The 14020-nt window shown below is 52.9% G+C and overlaps 7 protein-coding genes and 1 non-coding gene across 8 annotated transcripts; 3 read left to right on the top strand and 5 right to left on the bottom strand.

The window, feature by feature from the left end:
- The first annotated feature begins 51 nt into the window (after positions 1-51).
- On the top strand, positions 52-1378 carry EV422DRAFT_396187 (uncharacterized protein). The gene is made up of 5 exons (XM_053066897.1): positions 52-335; positions 408-641; positions 712-811; positions 915-1266; positions 1331-1378. The coding sequence occupies exons 2-4, from the start codon at positions 550-552 to the stop codon at positions 1257-1259; spliced, it is 537 nt and encodes a 178-aa protein (XP_052926680.1). The 5' UTR covers positions 52-335; positions 408-549; the 3' UTR covers positions 1260-1266; positions 1331-1378.
- On the bottom strand, positions 515-586 carry EV422DRAFT_t56. The gene has a single exon. It is a non-coding gene; the product is annotated as a tRNA-Ala (tRNA).
- A 395-nt stretch (positions 1379-1773) lies between the features above and the next one.
- EV422DRAFT_523749 (uncharacterized protein) lies at positions 1774-3359 on the bottom strand. Its single transcript, XM_053069941.1, has 2 exons — positions 2688-3359; positions 1774-2549 (listed from the first exon to the last, which is right to left on the bottom strand). Exons 1-2 carry the CDS (start codon positions 3069-3071, stop codon positions 1947-1949), a joined length of 987 nt encoding a protein of 328 aa, XP_052926679.1. The 5' UTR covers positions 3072-3359; the 3' UTR covers positions 1774-1946.
- A 972-nt stretch (positions 3360-4331) lies between these two features.
- Positions 4332-6439, top strand: EV422DRAFT_396035 (chitin synthase III catalytic subunit). Its single transcript, XM_053066895.1, has 6 exons — positions 4332-4679; positions 5023-5103; positions 5170-5273; positions 5352-5462; positions 5535-5739; positions 5811-6439. The coding sequence occupies exons 1-6, from the start codon at positions 4532-4534 to the stop codon at positions 6128-6130; spliced, it is 969 nt and encodes a 322-aa protein (XP_052926678.1). The 5' UTR covers positions 4332-4531; the 3' UTR covers positions 6131-6439.
- Position 6440: 1 nt separating this feature from the next.
- EV422DRAFT_396088 (Ima1 N-terminal domain-containing protein) lies at positions 6441-9360 on the bottom strand. Its single transcript, XM_053066896.1, has 7 exons — positions 9048-9360; positions 8942-8983; positions 8756-8870; positions 8502-8675; positions 8140-8428; positions 7771-8075; positions 6441-7705 (listed from the first exon to the last, which is right to left on the bottom strand). The coding sequence occupies exons 1-7, from the start codon at positions 9242-9244 to the stop codon at positions 6581-6583; spliced, it is 2247 nt and encodes a 748-aa protein (XP_052926677.1). The 5' UTR covers positions 9245-9360; the 3' UTR covers positions 6441-6580.
- A 107-nt stretch (positions 9361-9467) lies between these two features.
- On the bottom strand, positions 9468-10319 carry EV422DRAFT_396023 (uncharacterized protein). Its single transcript, XM_053066894.1, has one exon. It carries the CDS (start codon positions 10142-10144, stop codon positions 9659-9661), a length of 486 nt encoding a protein of 161 aa, XP_052926676.1. The 5' UTR covers positions 10145-10319; the 3' UTR covers positions 9468-9658.
- A 1095-nt stretch (positions 10320-11414) lies between these two features.
- On the top strand, positions 11415-12349 carry EV422DRAFT_396002 (uncharacterized protein). The gene is made up of 3 exons (XM_053066892.1): positions 11415-11786; positions 11860-12062; positions 12167-12349. The coding sequence occupies exons 1-3, from the start codon at positions 11640-11642 to the stop codon at positions 12222-12224; spliced, it is 408 nt and encodes a 135-aa protein (XP_052926675.1). The 5' UTR covers positions 11415-11639; the 3' UTR covers positions 12225-12349.
- A 515-nt stretch (positions 12350-12864) lies between these two features.
- On the bottom strand, positions 12865-13779 carry EV422DRAFT_396005 (uncharacterized protein). The gene is made up of 2 exons (XM_053066893.1): positions 13331-13779; positions 12865-13188 (listed from the first exon to the last, which is right to left on the bottom strand). The coding sequence occupies exons 1-2, from the start codon at positions 13632-13634 to the stop codon at positions 12941-12943; spliced, it is 552 nt and encodes a 183-aa protein (XP_052926674.1). The 5' UTR covers positions 13635-13779; the 3' UTR covers positions 12865-12940.
- Positions 13780-14020: the final 241 nt, after the last annotated feature.

Raw genomic sequence — 14020 nt, 5'->3', positions numbered from 1 at the left:
ACTCCGACTCAGGCTAGCTGCTTTCACCCTCAACATATAGGCACCAAATAGAGGGAAACAGCTATTAGAAGTGGAAGCGTGGTTCAGAGGAAATCAGACGAGCAACAAAGAAAAGTGGAACTGGAGGCATATGTTTGGTTGTAACAATTCTCATCTTCCGAACTTTGCAAGATGCGCCGAGAACGTACGCCAGTATTTAGGGGGGAAGCTACCCCATGTTTCCGATCGATGGATCCATTGCCCTGCGATCAGGCAGTGCTCCCGAGCTCCAAAAAGGCTTGACGTTCCACAGAGTACTCGGAATCTTTGCTTTGTCAATCTCGCTCAAATAAAAGGTGAGTGATGATGGTGATACGGGCGTCGAGTAGCAGTTGACGCTTGGTTCTTCCATTGTTATGTTTCCGCAGAACGAATCCTTGAAGTCGGTGATGAAAAAAAGGCGTGAAACCACCCCAGCGTAACCCCCTAATGTCCATAAAAAACAGCTATGCGCGTTAGACCAAAAAAACAAAAGTGGAGATTAGCGGGATTGAACCGCTGGCCTTCTGCATGCAAAGCAGACGATCTGCCACTGATCTAAATCCCCTTTCGATACCTGATGAACGTCGTAGCTATTGGAAATATCATATGTTACACCTCATGTACGGCGCTAGTGACATCACCCGCCGGACAACCCGCCGTAATGCGAACCGTAACTCTGACTCTACACAGCTCCCGCATCCATCCCCACCGATTAGCTATACGATCGCAGGATTCGAAGCCATGTCGGACCAGCCATACTACTACCAGACCAACAACAACAGCGCCGGTGGTATGTATGCTCAGTGCTCTCGCTCGTTCCGTCCGTTGAATCCCTCCTCGTCACGTCATGAGTGCACCTCGTCTGATTTTCACTTGTCCATATTCCCAAATAGGAGACAAAGGCTACCCCGCCCCCCAACAAGGCGGCGCCAGCGTCCCGCAATACCAGCAACACCAGCAACAGCAACAAAGCCCGTACCCCGCCGCGGCCTACCCTCCCGCCAACCACGACCCTAAAGGCAGCCAATACCCCCACCCACAACAGCAACAACAGCAATCTGAACAGCAATACCCCTCGCAACAGTACCCGCAGGAGACCTACGGGTCGTATCCCCAACAGCCACAGTACCCCCAGCAACAGCAGCAGTACGCATACCAACCGCAGCCGCAGGCGGGCACTCACTATGTCCCGCAGCAGCAGCAAGCGCAGGGGAAGAATAATAGCAGTGGCCTTGTAACCGGATTGTAAGTTTTTTGCGATGTTTTTGGGATGAGACGGGAATGTGTGCTAATGCGGTTGAACCTTTAGGGCCGCGGGAACTGCGTTGTGCTGTTGTTTGGATTGTTTGTTCTGAGGGCTTTTCGCTAGCGGAGGAGCCGGAGGTCGGGGAGCGAGCATTCTGAGTGTCCCTTTATGTCAGCGCACGGTTATATGCCGGATCCTTTCTCCGGCGTATGTGCACGCAGGCCATCGTTTCGCAAAGCGAGTGCGATACGATTCGAAAGCACTTGTAGTTTTGTCGTGTAGGTAGATTCTTCAGATAGCAGTTGCTTTTGTTGTTTGCCCCGCTCTCCCAGCACCGCACAACGGCGTGTCTTCGTATGTAGCGCCCCACCATCTGTACCGCTTAGTTTTAGCGTTCACGTAGCCTGCGCTCGGCGTCTTCATAGGTGTTGGTTTTCAAGTATATATACATCGCGAATCTTGCAATCATCATACGAAGACCGGTAACGTCTCGGTTATTTGCGGCATTGGATGAGAGTAGTCCTTAGAATGTGTCCCCTTCGAGTCGCTTTGATTCTTAAGTTAAAGAATACAGAGCCAAAGAAACTCAAAACGTGGCCCGTCTATCTACACAGAAGAATTTCAAGGCTATGAATACGCAAAGGGTAGTCTACACTTTGTTTGTATGAGACCTGCTCATTTACGCCGCCAAATCGGGAATTGCCGTCGGCAGAGCGCCTGCGCCGATTGCAGAAGCAGCGGCGCCCAAGTCCGTCGGAACCGCTCCTCCCGGAATCCCCGCCGGAAGGGCCGTGGGGATACCCGTCGGGATAGCCACGCCAGCGCTGCTCGCTATCGCCCCCACGGCGCCAGGGCCACCTCCGCCCGCCAGGGTACCCGCCGCGCCAAGAACCTTCACAAAAGGCTCCGCTGTTTTACTCAGGACGCCCAATTGAGTTTTGAGGGAATCAGGGCACGCAAAGTTCAGCGGTCCAAAGCTGATCGGGATGCTGACGAATTTGAAGACCTCGGGTGAGATCTGGACGTCGAACTTGAACGCCAAGGGTGGCGAGTTGCCGTTGGGTTGGTAGTTCAGAATGGGCGTGTTGCAGCTGGAGGAGAGCAATTGGAGGACCTTGTCGTCGGTACCGACGAGATCGGTGATTGCGCCGTTGTATATGATTTGTATTGGAATCTTGACAGTGGTGTTTCGGCCTTTCGGGAAAGAGACATCGACCATGTCGACGAAGATTCTGAATTTGGAGGTGTCGATTGGCTGGCCGGATATGTCGTTGATCGTGCCCTATAACACATATGTGAGAGGGATGGTCAGCATGTGACGACATATGGAATTATGAAGGGAAACAACAATGTCGCGCAGAATGCTCGAATGAATGCCCTCGCTCCCGCCTTCGCGGGTTCGCCCCTCCCAGAAACTCACCGTAGCAGTAACCTTATCGGCAGCGATGGCATATTTGTTCTGGTTATCAGCCCAGACATCCAATCCAGCTCCAACGCTGAAACCGAACCCCGAAGTCGGGCTAGTAGGAAACCTCGGCAGAACACCAGGTGCCCAAGTAGAGGTCCCGTTCTTCACATCTTTGGGCAAGACCGCTGTAAACCCATCGGCCGACTCCGCCACATACGGGTTGCCGTGACCGTTGGCGGGAACCTTTGGCCACAGGAGGCCGAGGGCGATTCCTATGGCGGCGAGGATGAGCAGGATGATGAGACAGCAGAAGCAGCAGAAGTGCTTGAAGGAGGGGAAGCAGCAGCAGCGGTCGCCGGAGTGTCGGTAGCGCTTTCCGACTCGGCCGGACTCCATGGCTGTTGTTGTTGGGCGGGAGAGTGTCGGGAATAGTAGGGGGGATGGCGATGGACACCAGCAGTTCTGGCGGGTACTAGGTATATGTCAAAGGAGAGAGGTTGTACATATATGTCTGTCCGTGAATCCTTGAAGGAAACGGATCTGTCTGGGGGTCTTTGCTTTTATACGAAGGGCGTCGCCCGCACACTTGCACACTGCAAGTTTCAAGAAATTCGGGGCTCGGCCGATCCTGGACCCACATTTTAATTACAGAGTCACACAGCCAAGGCCGCTTGGAACCTGGGAGCGGACACAGGCGCCTCCGATCATCAGCAACGCCAAGGGGAAGGAAAAGCCCCACCGAGACAAGTTGCACGGACGCGTGTTCTCATGCTGACGTTTTCTTCAACAAAACCGACATTTGCAGAGGCCGCTCTCCGAGATATGCACAAAGCCTCTGTGGCCCATATTTACGGATCCGCAGAAACCTCGGTCAAAGGATTGCAGCTTAGTATACACCTCGCGGTCCTCTCACACCCCGCTCAGTTTCCGCCGCGCCGTTTTCCAATTCTAATAACAGCTAGAGTCTCCAACGCTTTCATCCACCGGATCTGCAGCATAATGAGTAGAATTTGTCACCCTCCAATTTCAGCACGATCGTAGAGTGAACCAGCAGTACTCACATTGAGCAACGCTTTGGTTTCGGTGGAGAAGGGTACTCACCTCTTTTTTATGTGTGGTGTATAAACTTGCTCTGTTGAGGAGTGTCGAGAGATGAGAGGTTGAAGAGTCGGCAAAAGAAAGCACGAATTATTCAGGCTCCAAGCACGTGACCACGGAGTCGATGCGCAATCAACTGCTGTTTCAAGCGATGACGGGGTGGAGCGGGCGGGAGGCGGTGACTTCGCACGCCCTCACATGGGCCATCATAATTGATTTTCCCAAAGTGAAGGTCCACTGAAGGAGGACGCGACGTGGGGATGTCCGTGTGCGGCTGCTTTGAGAATTGATGAGAGAGAGAGAGAGAGAGAGAGAGCCGCTTTAAGTTGGCATGATTATTGATGAATTTGCATCCCATCCCAATTGTGCTAATAGGCGATCCTCCTTTCGCGTCTGGCTTCTTGACCCGCCCTCCAACTTGCTGGCCACTTTCTCACGGACACCCGCACTCACAACCAACCGACTGGGAAACGGCGTCTCTTTCTGCGGCATACGGAAGAGGCAGTAGTGTACATACTCTACGGGGCGTTGGTCGGTTCCACATCACTTTGCAAAGTACAGAAGGAGCGAGGACGGTCCGTCATACCTCACCCACCACCAGAAGTGTGAAAGCCGTCAGCAAAACCGACAACAGGAACCGTCGATAGTGTTGAGACAGACAGCAGCTTCTCCAGCACGCCCACCGGAACAACTACGAGTGTCGAGCAACCAACTCACAACCCAACTCTCTCTTCCACCCACGCCACGAACCCGTCACAATGGCCAGCTTCGAATTCGGCAAATTCGACTACTTTTGCAACCAAATAGCCCTCAGTCTGTGTCCGCTGGTCGGCTCAGAGACCGGGATAGAGCCGATATGTTACTCTAGGAACATTGAGATGGGGAAGCTGCTCATTTTTGAGCCAGGTGCGTTTGGAGGATGTTATGAGGGAATGCAATTGCTCCGGACTTTCGACAGAAGGGAATGACGGTGGAAGGGGGACACTCGGGAATGTTGGAATGTCAACGGGTCTGCGTCTTACAGGACAAGGGCAAGGTCGCAGTCGATGAAGGTGCGAGGGACGACGGATGGAGTCGCGCGGAGAAAGCCTTTCTGAGGGCTGTTTTGGAAGCCAGCAGACTATCGGAGGTCTAGTCCCACCACATTCTTGGGTCTCGACAAGGGCCATCCTTGAATTGAATATGGAGATCGAGGCAGAAATCTTATTGTTGCAATCGAACGACTTCTAACCTCGCTTTCCCTTCCCAGCAACTCTCGTAATACATATCATCGCTCTGTTCATGACAGGCATCATGATCTACCACATCAAGACAAAGTATACCGCCGTCGGTAAGTACATTTCTCCTGCGCAAGGTTGTAGATCCTTTGCTTATAATTCTTCTTCTATTCTCATAGGACGAAAGGAAATCGTTATGTTCTTTTACATGTACTTCCTCACCATTATCCTCGAGTTCTTGGTCGTGTCTGGAATCATACAAACAGCTCACGCATCGTATCCAGTAAGTCTGAGCGCCGGAGTACGAACAACGTTTGACTGCGGTTATATTAGAATACTGACTATTGTCGTTTCGTCCTAGTACTTTGCAGCAGCACATATCGCCATGATCATTACAACCTTATGGTGCCTATTGCTCAACGGTTTCGTCGGATTCCAGTGGGCTGAGGACGGCACGCCATTGTCACTCTGGGTACGTCTCGACTTGGTGTACCAATCTACCGCCACGCAGTCAACTCATCACCCAGTTTCCCGTCCCTCACAGAGCATCCGCATCAGCTCCCTCGTGATCTGGGGTCTGAGCTTCTTTATCAACATCGCCACCTTCACCAAGATGCCCGGATTCAGCAAAACCGACCCAACGGCTCTGTTCGTCTTCTACTTTGTGTTTTCCGTGGCTTTCATCTTGATCTACGTCGTGCTCCAGATCGTGCTGGTCGTCAACACCCTGGATGACCGATGGCCTCTAGGTACGGAATCCATATCACATCGAACCACGAGAAATTGAAAACTGTCAAGCTAACCTGATCTTTCTGCACAGGCGACATCCTCGTCGGCTTCGCGTTCTTCGTGGTCGGCCGCATCTTCGAATTCGTCCTCTCCACCAAAATCTGCGACATGGCCAAACACTACGTCGACGGCATGTTTTTTGGCACTATCTGCTCCCTCCTCGCCGTCATGATGGTCTACAAATACTGGGACTCGATCACGAAGGAGGACCTCGAGTTCTCTGTGGGCGGCAAATCGAACGTGTGGGAGATCCGCGACCCGTTGCTCAGTGATGATCGGTTGGCGGCGATGGGACGGGATGAGGCGGGACATGGACACCAGCAGGGGCGCATGTACGATGTTAGGTATTAGGAGCTTTTATGTGGGGATAGCTGGATCCACCTGTGGACTTGGACAGGATAGGACTTTGGCGCCGTTGACAGAAAGTTATCCGGAGCAAATTGTCGTCCGCCTGCCCGCGTTGTAGTGCCCTTCTTAAGTGTATTTACCACATCCCTTTTACCTACTGGAATCCCTTCCCTTCCTACCTTTCCTGTGCACATTCTTTTGTTTCTCGTTTGTACTTTCGTTTTCCCTATCCCCCTGTTATGCTCCCTGTTCTTGTCCATATAATGGAAATAATATAAACGTCTTCGTGTGTAGTTCCGGCAGCCGAGCATAGACGGATCTCTCTTTCCACTGGCCACGATTGCATTTGCTCGCTTGGTGCAGAAGACCGTATCCAGAAGAATAGCCGGCAAACGATGCACTTCCTTGAATTCTCTTCTCCCCCAAAACTCTAAAATAAAACCTCTCCTACAACTACTCCCAAACCAACAGTACGCCAATAACCCCCAACAGCGCCAGCTCCAGAGCACCGGTCAGCCCAATCCGCGCTGCCAGAGCTGCCAACACAGTCCACACCACGTGAAGGCCGTAGTGCTCTTGAAAGACGGCCGGCAGTTCGATGGGCAGAGGCGCCACGGTCGCGGGCGTTGACTTTTGCATTGGATCGTGGCGAGGAGTGACGGCAGATGTTGACAGCACCGGTAAGAGCATCACGATGCCCGTACCCGCGAAGCGCAGGGCCAGTAAACGGGCAAGATAGCGCCAGCGTATGGTGCTGGTCGCGGTGCGTCGGCCATTGTCGTTCGCCGATGCGGCGGCGACGCGGTCACGCAAGTGGTTGTGGCACGACCGCGCGCCGAATGCAGTTATGAGTCGGAGAACGAGTATGCTCGCTGAAAAAGAATTCCGGAATTTGCTGTGGGTAGGCCTTTCGCCTGTAACCGTATAGATATCCGGGCCTTCATCTGCTATGTCATCACCCTTCAAAAGAAGTGAGAGACAAAGAGCAAGAGCATCGATGGCCACCCACAATTTCACCAAGGCGGCCGTCCGCCTGAAGCGTTGCCTGCTCTGAGCAAACACCGGAAGACTGGGGGTGACCGGCGTAGGGTGAGTGTCAGCGTCGGTGAGCCGGGTGGAAGTCATGAACGCGCGCTCGATGCCGAGCATTGATGGGTCTGCCGTCGACGATTCCCATGACCGATGGTAGCAGGGAGAGGGGCCGAACGATGTGGGCCGCGTGGATTGCATTGCGGGAGTGGATATGAAGCGGGATGTTGCGTTTGTGTGCGTCGGCCGTAAAGTAACGAACGGTGATGATGGCGTTCTAGGTGAAGCTTCCTCGGTGAGAGGGTCCGCATTGGAATGTTTTTGATCTTGTTTAGGATCAGAATGTGTCGCACCACCAGAGTCCCCGTCGACGAGATACGCCCAGACGCGTTGCCATACTACTGAGTCCATCAACATCTTGGAGAATTCATACGCCTGCCGATACAGGAAGAACACATGAATGAAGATTGTATGTCCAGGATTCCAATCGTTGTCGCGAAGTGCAAAAAGCGCGATGAAGTGGGCGAGAGTAATTGTTGCACGTCGCCCCTGGGAGTGAAAGGCGCATTAGACACTACTTGCAATTCAATTCTGATACGATAGAAGGGACTTACCATCACGCCAAATCCATACGTGTAGCGACTCTTCGAAGACGACCGGTGCCACCGAGCAAAGACGGCGGGCAAAGACAGAGTGTTTAGCAGCAGTAGCGCCGCTGTCGTTCCCTGGAAACATTCGGCGTTGGCCGCTGACTCTGGCGGTGGCATGGTAAGACATGACAGACGCAAGATGCTCGAGAACACGGGCGGCATCAAAGAGTCCGAAGCAGTGGGAATATTTGACTGTGATTTGATGATGAACTCCCTATCGAGAGAGGTCCAGTACGCTGAGCTTGTAAAAGAATGCGGGTATAACACGCCTGATCAAGACGTCATATTAGCACCTGACCAAACCTGCCCACGAATTGGTCGTCTTGTACATACCACGCAAATGCCATACGCTCATAGCCATAGTCGCCATCCACCAACACAAATCCGAGCCCCACACCACAGCCCAGATCGCGCCGGAGCTCTCTAACCAGCTCCCGACAACCGTCAGATCCTCCTCAGCCCATGCGCTTGAGTCCCTGAGCCTTTGATAAAACAATCTCTGTTTCAGCCTGAGAGATTCGGCGGCCAGTTTTGCCGAGACGACTTCTGAACAAGATGCGCATGTCGAAGGGTACACCTCCTCGAGATGCGACCTATACGAGTCGACCGTCTCATGAAAGTACTCCTGAGTGGGAATCAGTTGTCAGACATCCCCACGCTTTAGCGCCTATTTGAGGATCCCGGTGGGTACCCACATCATCCTGCGGGTCGTATTCTGCTACTAGTCTCCGGACAATCTCATGGTTCTGCGTGCATGTTGGACAGAATGGAGATGTTTCGTTTGAAGACCATGTTGTCGAGGAACCGCCTATGGGTCCCCTGATTTGTTCAGCTATTGCCGTTGTCCCGTTGTGCCGTTGTCTGTCCAGCTATTGGCAATCCAATTCGCTTATGTCAGTAGGTATTTTCTGGTATATGATAATGCTCACCTGCCATCCGTCCTACTAACCTCATCGCTCCCATTCATACTGCCGCATTCACCGCATCGCCAGCTCCTCTCCCCGCGCAAGGCCAATTCTTCCTTGTTAAATGTGACATCTTGGTTGCAGAAAAAACATCGCAGTCTGAGGTTAAGGATCACTGTTAGTCCCCCGTAGTTTGATACCCGTCTCAAAACTCTCTGGAAAGAACTCACGTTGCCGTTCCATGCACATGATCCTTGAAGAGCGTTCTCCACCTATGTCACGGGAACCACGGGTTTAGCGTGAAGAAAGACAATAGAAGGGACATCAGGTATTTACCTCCGGACCGCTCTAGATCCTACGATAGCTCTCAGCCCTTCCCTCGAGAGGTTAGCGGTAGTGATTGATATCAGTGCGATTAGGGCAACGTATGACGGAGATATAACAAGGGCTCCCGAGTCCCCAAAAGCGCTAAACTTTGGCTGTTCATCTTCAAATTCGACGGTTCTCCAGGCCGAGCGTTGCGTTCCCTTCATGACATTTGGACGGTAACCCTGGTCGTCGACGGTTCGGTGACGGACTTTCTCGGAGCGCAGTGTCGCATATGTATGTAGTGTACTGTACTGTACATAGAGTACTGTACAAGTAGCAGCCTATCGCCCATAACGCCATGAAATGCACAGCCACCGCTTTGGTTGTCAAAACTGTCAAACGCGAACTCGGGACAGGTAAGCACTGCATGCAGCTGATGTTCGTGTCGTGCCGACTAGCCATCCCATGGTGCAATCGAGGCAATTCCGACCGATCGGGAGGCGAAGGATAAATGCGTAAGACCACCAGTCACGAAGATACACCACTCCCTCCTTCCCATCGTCTGCAATGGCGCGCCAGACCACTGTTGAGGGACGGTGATCCGCTCGGCGTGGAGGCCGCTAGTCGGGGAAGTTCCACTAGCAATGCAGCGAAAAGAAACTACGGAAGACTACATTCTTAGAGGGTAAGGAAGCTCCGGGTACTAGGAAGCTCCGCTTATCCTCACGACAGATACCCCCAAAAACCCAAATTCCCTCAACCCGCTTTCCTCTGTTGAACTTTCGTTTGCCGAATTTGCTCTCGTCGACCTCCACCGTCTTCCCTGGCCCACCAATCTTCCCATCGTCCCCAGCGTGCACCGCCATTACGCAAACCTCCCGGCAAAAGTGGTACCAGTCGCAGGTTGTCTGGCTCGTTTTGGTGCTGACACCCGCTTGATGTTGGGCATCGGCGTGCGGAAGGCGTTGGCTCCAGGCGTACATGATCTTGAGTGCCTGGGCAAGCGACAGGTGGGAACGGCTAAAGAAACTACCGGTCCAAACTGAGAGGGTTTTGCGACAACCTGCACGTTTGCAGCGCCAGCGGAGACCGTCGATTATTGTCTGGTCCTTCACCAGGCTCATGTCGCTGCCACGGCAGTTTGGCTTTGGGCACGTCCGTTTGGTCAGGATAAGTCTCTGATTGAAACAGAACTGGACTGTGCTTTCAACGGTCCTTGTTATCTCGAAAATATCTTCCCAGGTGAGGTCTAGATGTTCAGTAGGTTCCTCGTCTTCGGAATGCTCGCCGGAATGCTCGCCGGAATGCTCGGTGTCGATGGGCGAGCCGGAATGCTCGGTGTCGGTGGGCAAGAATGGGACTGTGTGGCACCGGGATCATCATAGCACAAGTGCTGGTGACGAGAGTTGGCTAGTCCTAAGCGGGCCTCTATCTCCTGTTCTTCCAAAATATCCACCTTCTCCCGCTCAATTGCTTCAGTGAATTGAATGCCTGGTCGTAGTCTTCTTCGGCCACTTCCAATTCAAATTCCTCGCGATCTTGGGACCAAGGGTACTCCTCTGCAGCGCGTAGGGTGGGGCTGGAGAACTGCTCCATGCTGGGCATGATTTTGGGTTTGGAATTGCGAGATGGTGGGTCAAGATCAGGGTTAAGATTCCGGGAATGCGCGTGCTGAGAACACGCGCAGTAGAAGCTTCTGGATCGGGTGGGTTACGGGGGCAAAACCCACTAAACTGCACCCTAGCCCGGAGGTGTACAGTACTTATAGTGTTCAAGGTGATGCTTCTAGCTCGCACGTCTATCTCGCCTGGCATTAGGATGCGACCCTCACTCCAAAGGCGTCTCGTATCAACATAAAGCAAACCGATGTTTTCTATGCGCTTACATGTTCAGGTGGACTCTGTTCTCCTTGGGTTTGCTTCGTCGTGGGTGAAGTCCCAAAAGCAACTGCCTTGTACAGAGCCTCTATTCTTGCGCCCCGCGGTGAAGGACGGATGACTTTTGGCCAGGATCTACTGTAATATGAATCTAAGAGAAGACATCCACAAGTACTGTACATCGGTCGGAGCCTCAGGCCCATCTGCATGTGCCGCCGACACGGGGTGTTGTGTTCGAGAGCGTTCTTAACCTGGAAGAGTTGCGGCGCACGGGCAGGATTGGTGAAAGGCTCCACCGACTCACGCAGTTTTCACTTCGGCGTTGCATGAAGAAGGGAAGTTCTGTTCGCACGCTTGTGCGGTCAGTGACAGAATATCCAATGTGACAGGATGCATGAATCATCAAGCATGGCTTGCTTGACGGGTCTCCTCTTCGCACGCGCCTGACACATGGGCCGTGCGCAGATCCTACTTTCACAAGCCCATATTGGGCGATAATGCATGATGTCAAGGTTGGCTCCCCGCCCGCCGTTCGGCAACCTTCTTTGCGTTGCTATTCTGTGCATTTTATCATTGATTACGGCGTTTTGGGGGTGCAAAATGGGTGTGACGAAAGCCGCTTGTCAAGCCCAGTTCGCTGGCCATAATAAAAGAGAGACCTCCTCGCTTAGCCCGCCATCTTCAATTCCAAAACCGCCAATTTGTTTACCCTCGCCCCTTCTCACAACCCTCGAAACCAACCATGGCCGTCCAAGCAAAACTCCAGCAGAGCAGCCTTGTGCAGTCCGTCGCCGGGCAAGTCATGCCACTCATCAGCACGGCCCAGTCTTATGCTGTTACCGCTATCTCCACGTCTAAGGCGATCCTTGACCGGTACCCGCCTATTAAGGTACGTGCAATATATCACTTCCCTTGCCTCTTTCAGACCGCGGTATTGATTCCCTTTGTTCTTCGCCTTGCAGGCTTTCGTCTACACTCTCGGAGGAGCTGCCGCTGTTCCCCTCGCCGTTTTCACGGGATACGGAGCAGCGACCGGCGCTGTGGTGCTGGGTGTTGCCGGCACGGGAGTAGCCATGGTCCAAGGGGGCTTCCTGGCCTTTGGAGGATTCGTCCTCTTTTGGTTTCTGGCTGGCGCCTTGATTTTCAGTGCCATAGCGACCTTTTGGTGAGTGGCTAGAGCGCGAGTCGCTGCAGTTGTGGGGCGATAACGAAAAATGGATCCGGTCCGTTCTGCGAAAGGGTGCTATGCTCATTCGTCTTATCCCTCAGGTTCACCCTCGCGTACTTTGCATTCCAAATCGCCAAGCGGTTGGAGGGATCGGCATAAGAATTAGGGAAAGTAACTGCATCAGCAGCGGAACGCCGCTCAATATCCTGGGCGAGTTCCCTAGGGCCTCCACAGCGCCGGGACCCTCTACTACTATAGTTTTTCAATCATTCCTCACGCAGTACGTGAAATCAACAAGACGGCCTCATTTCATCCATATATATCCCGCGTAGACGCATTCACACAGGCGTATGCATCTTGCCTCCATATGAATGGCTTCAATATACAAATGTGCTTTGTGTTGATCTCCTAAGCCCGCTTCATGGTGTCAGCGGACACTAAGCTATCTGGATGATGCCTGACACCAGGACGTACCTTTGGATCAATCAGCGCAGCTTTGTAACAAACGATGAAGATGATTGCAGCTTTATCTCGGATCCGCAAGCATTCCAACGGCTTGTGGAGCTGTTTTGCCGTTGCGGTAAGCAGGCCATCGCATTGTGTGTCCATATACTCAATGACATCTTTCGCCTGCTCTGGCTCGAAGGGCTCCCCGTTGTACGGCCTTTCCACAAAGAGCATCAACTTCCGTCCATATTCCTCATCCCCAACGAGCGGAGACTGACCCAAACCAATCAGCCTCAACTCCTCGTCGGGGTCCTGGATAACGTCAAAGGAAGGGTTCTCCACGTCCATATCGTCCACCTGCACGTAAACATCATCATCCACCCCCTCCGCTGCCCCAGATCCATCAGCTCTCTGCACTCCTCCACTCGTCATCCAACCGAGCGTCCTCCATTTTCGACGCACGGTTTGCATGCATATGGCTCGTATGCCCCAGCCCCCATCATTGGATAATAACCGAATTCCATTATCCTCATGTAAACATCCTTTGAGACTCGCCGAAAGTCAGGTGTGTCTCTCACAACCAATGCAACCGGGAATGTACTGTGTTCCGTTCCTCCAGCGTGCAGGGTAGTTGAATCTGGCGCGCCCTTTGCACCCCATCGGCGGGGGTTTTTGTCTGTGAATATTTAGCGGGAAAGGAAGAGTCAGTCTTGCTCTGTAACATACTCCCAGCTCCGCTGTACATGCAGGCCACCGTCAAGGAACGAGGATGCCGAAGATGGGGTGTTGGAATGGGCGCGGGACAGCCATGACCATACCTTTGCGTGCTGATTCCCAAGTCCACAGTAGCTCAAAAGCGAAAAGGAGAGTGGGGAGCCGAAGTCCAGCCACTTGGGAAGGCTGCTGTGGCCGGCGGAGGTGTTGTATGTGTCTGGTGTTGAATTCCGTGACAATAATGTCTGCAATGGTGACGTTGAGAGAAGCTGGGTTGAACGGCGACAGCCTGCTGAGCGCGCAAGCTCCTGTAAGTCCGGAGAGTCCGGGTGGCTGTGCAGGGTTGGTTGCCCTGAGAGGCTGAGAAGCTCCTTCTTCCGCAACTTCTTCTCCGCCGTTCAGCGCCATCGCCCGTCCTGTAGTCGTCCCCAGACCAGCCCCTCGCTCCCATCGTTGCTACCGCACACCCCCGTCGTGCCTAAGCCTTTTTCAATACAGTACGGTTTGTCGGCTGTTTTATTTGCATATATATTATTTAACAACAATGGCTACTTTTCTCTGTCTAGTGAATTCACGCGGCTCTATTTCGTTTCGTAACGGGAACACTTATTCCTACGAGTTCCCAGAATTCAAGATCCGCATTGAAAAACTTAGTCCTCACGTGGCGCGTCTCTGGTTTGCGAACTTCCAAGGTCAACAGATTCCAGTTCCACCCAACACATTTCTGCTCGATGAGGATAACGTGGCACACAACAACTTCGGCGGTTCCTTCTTCATCACCTGGATTGGTTCTC

Source organism: Fimicolochytrium jonesii (assembly GCF_025526975.1).
Source record: "Fimicolochytrium jonesii strain JEL569 chromosome Unknown EV422scaffold_7, whole genome shotgun sequence".
In the NCBI taxonomy this organism is placed as follows: Eukaryota; Fungi; Chytridiomycota; class Chytridiomycetes; order Spizellomycetales; family Powellomycetaceae; genus Fimicolochytrium; species Fimicolochytrium jonesii.
This window is presented reverse-complemented; position numbering and strand designations above follow the sequence as displayed.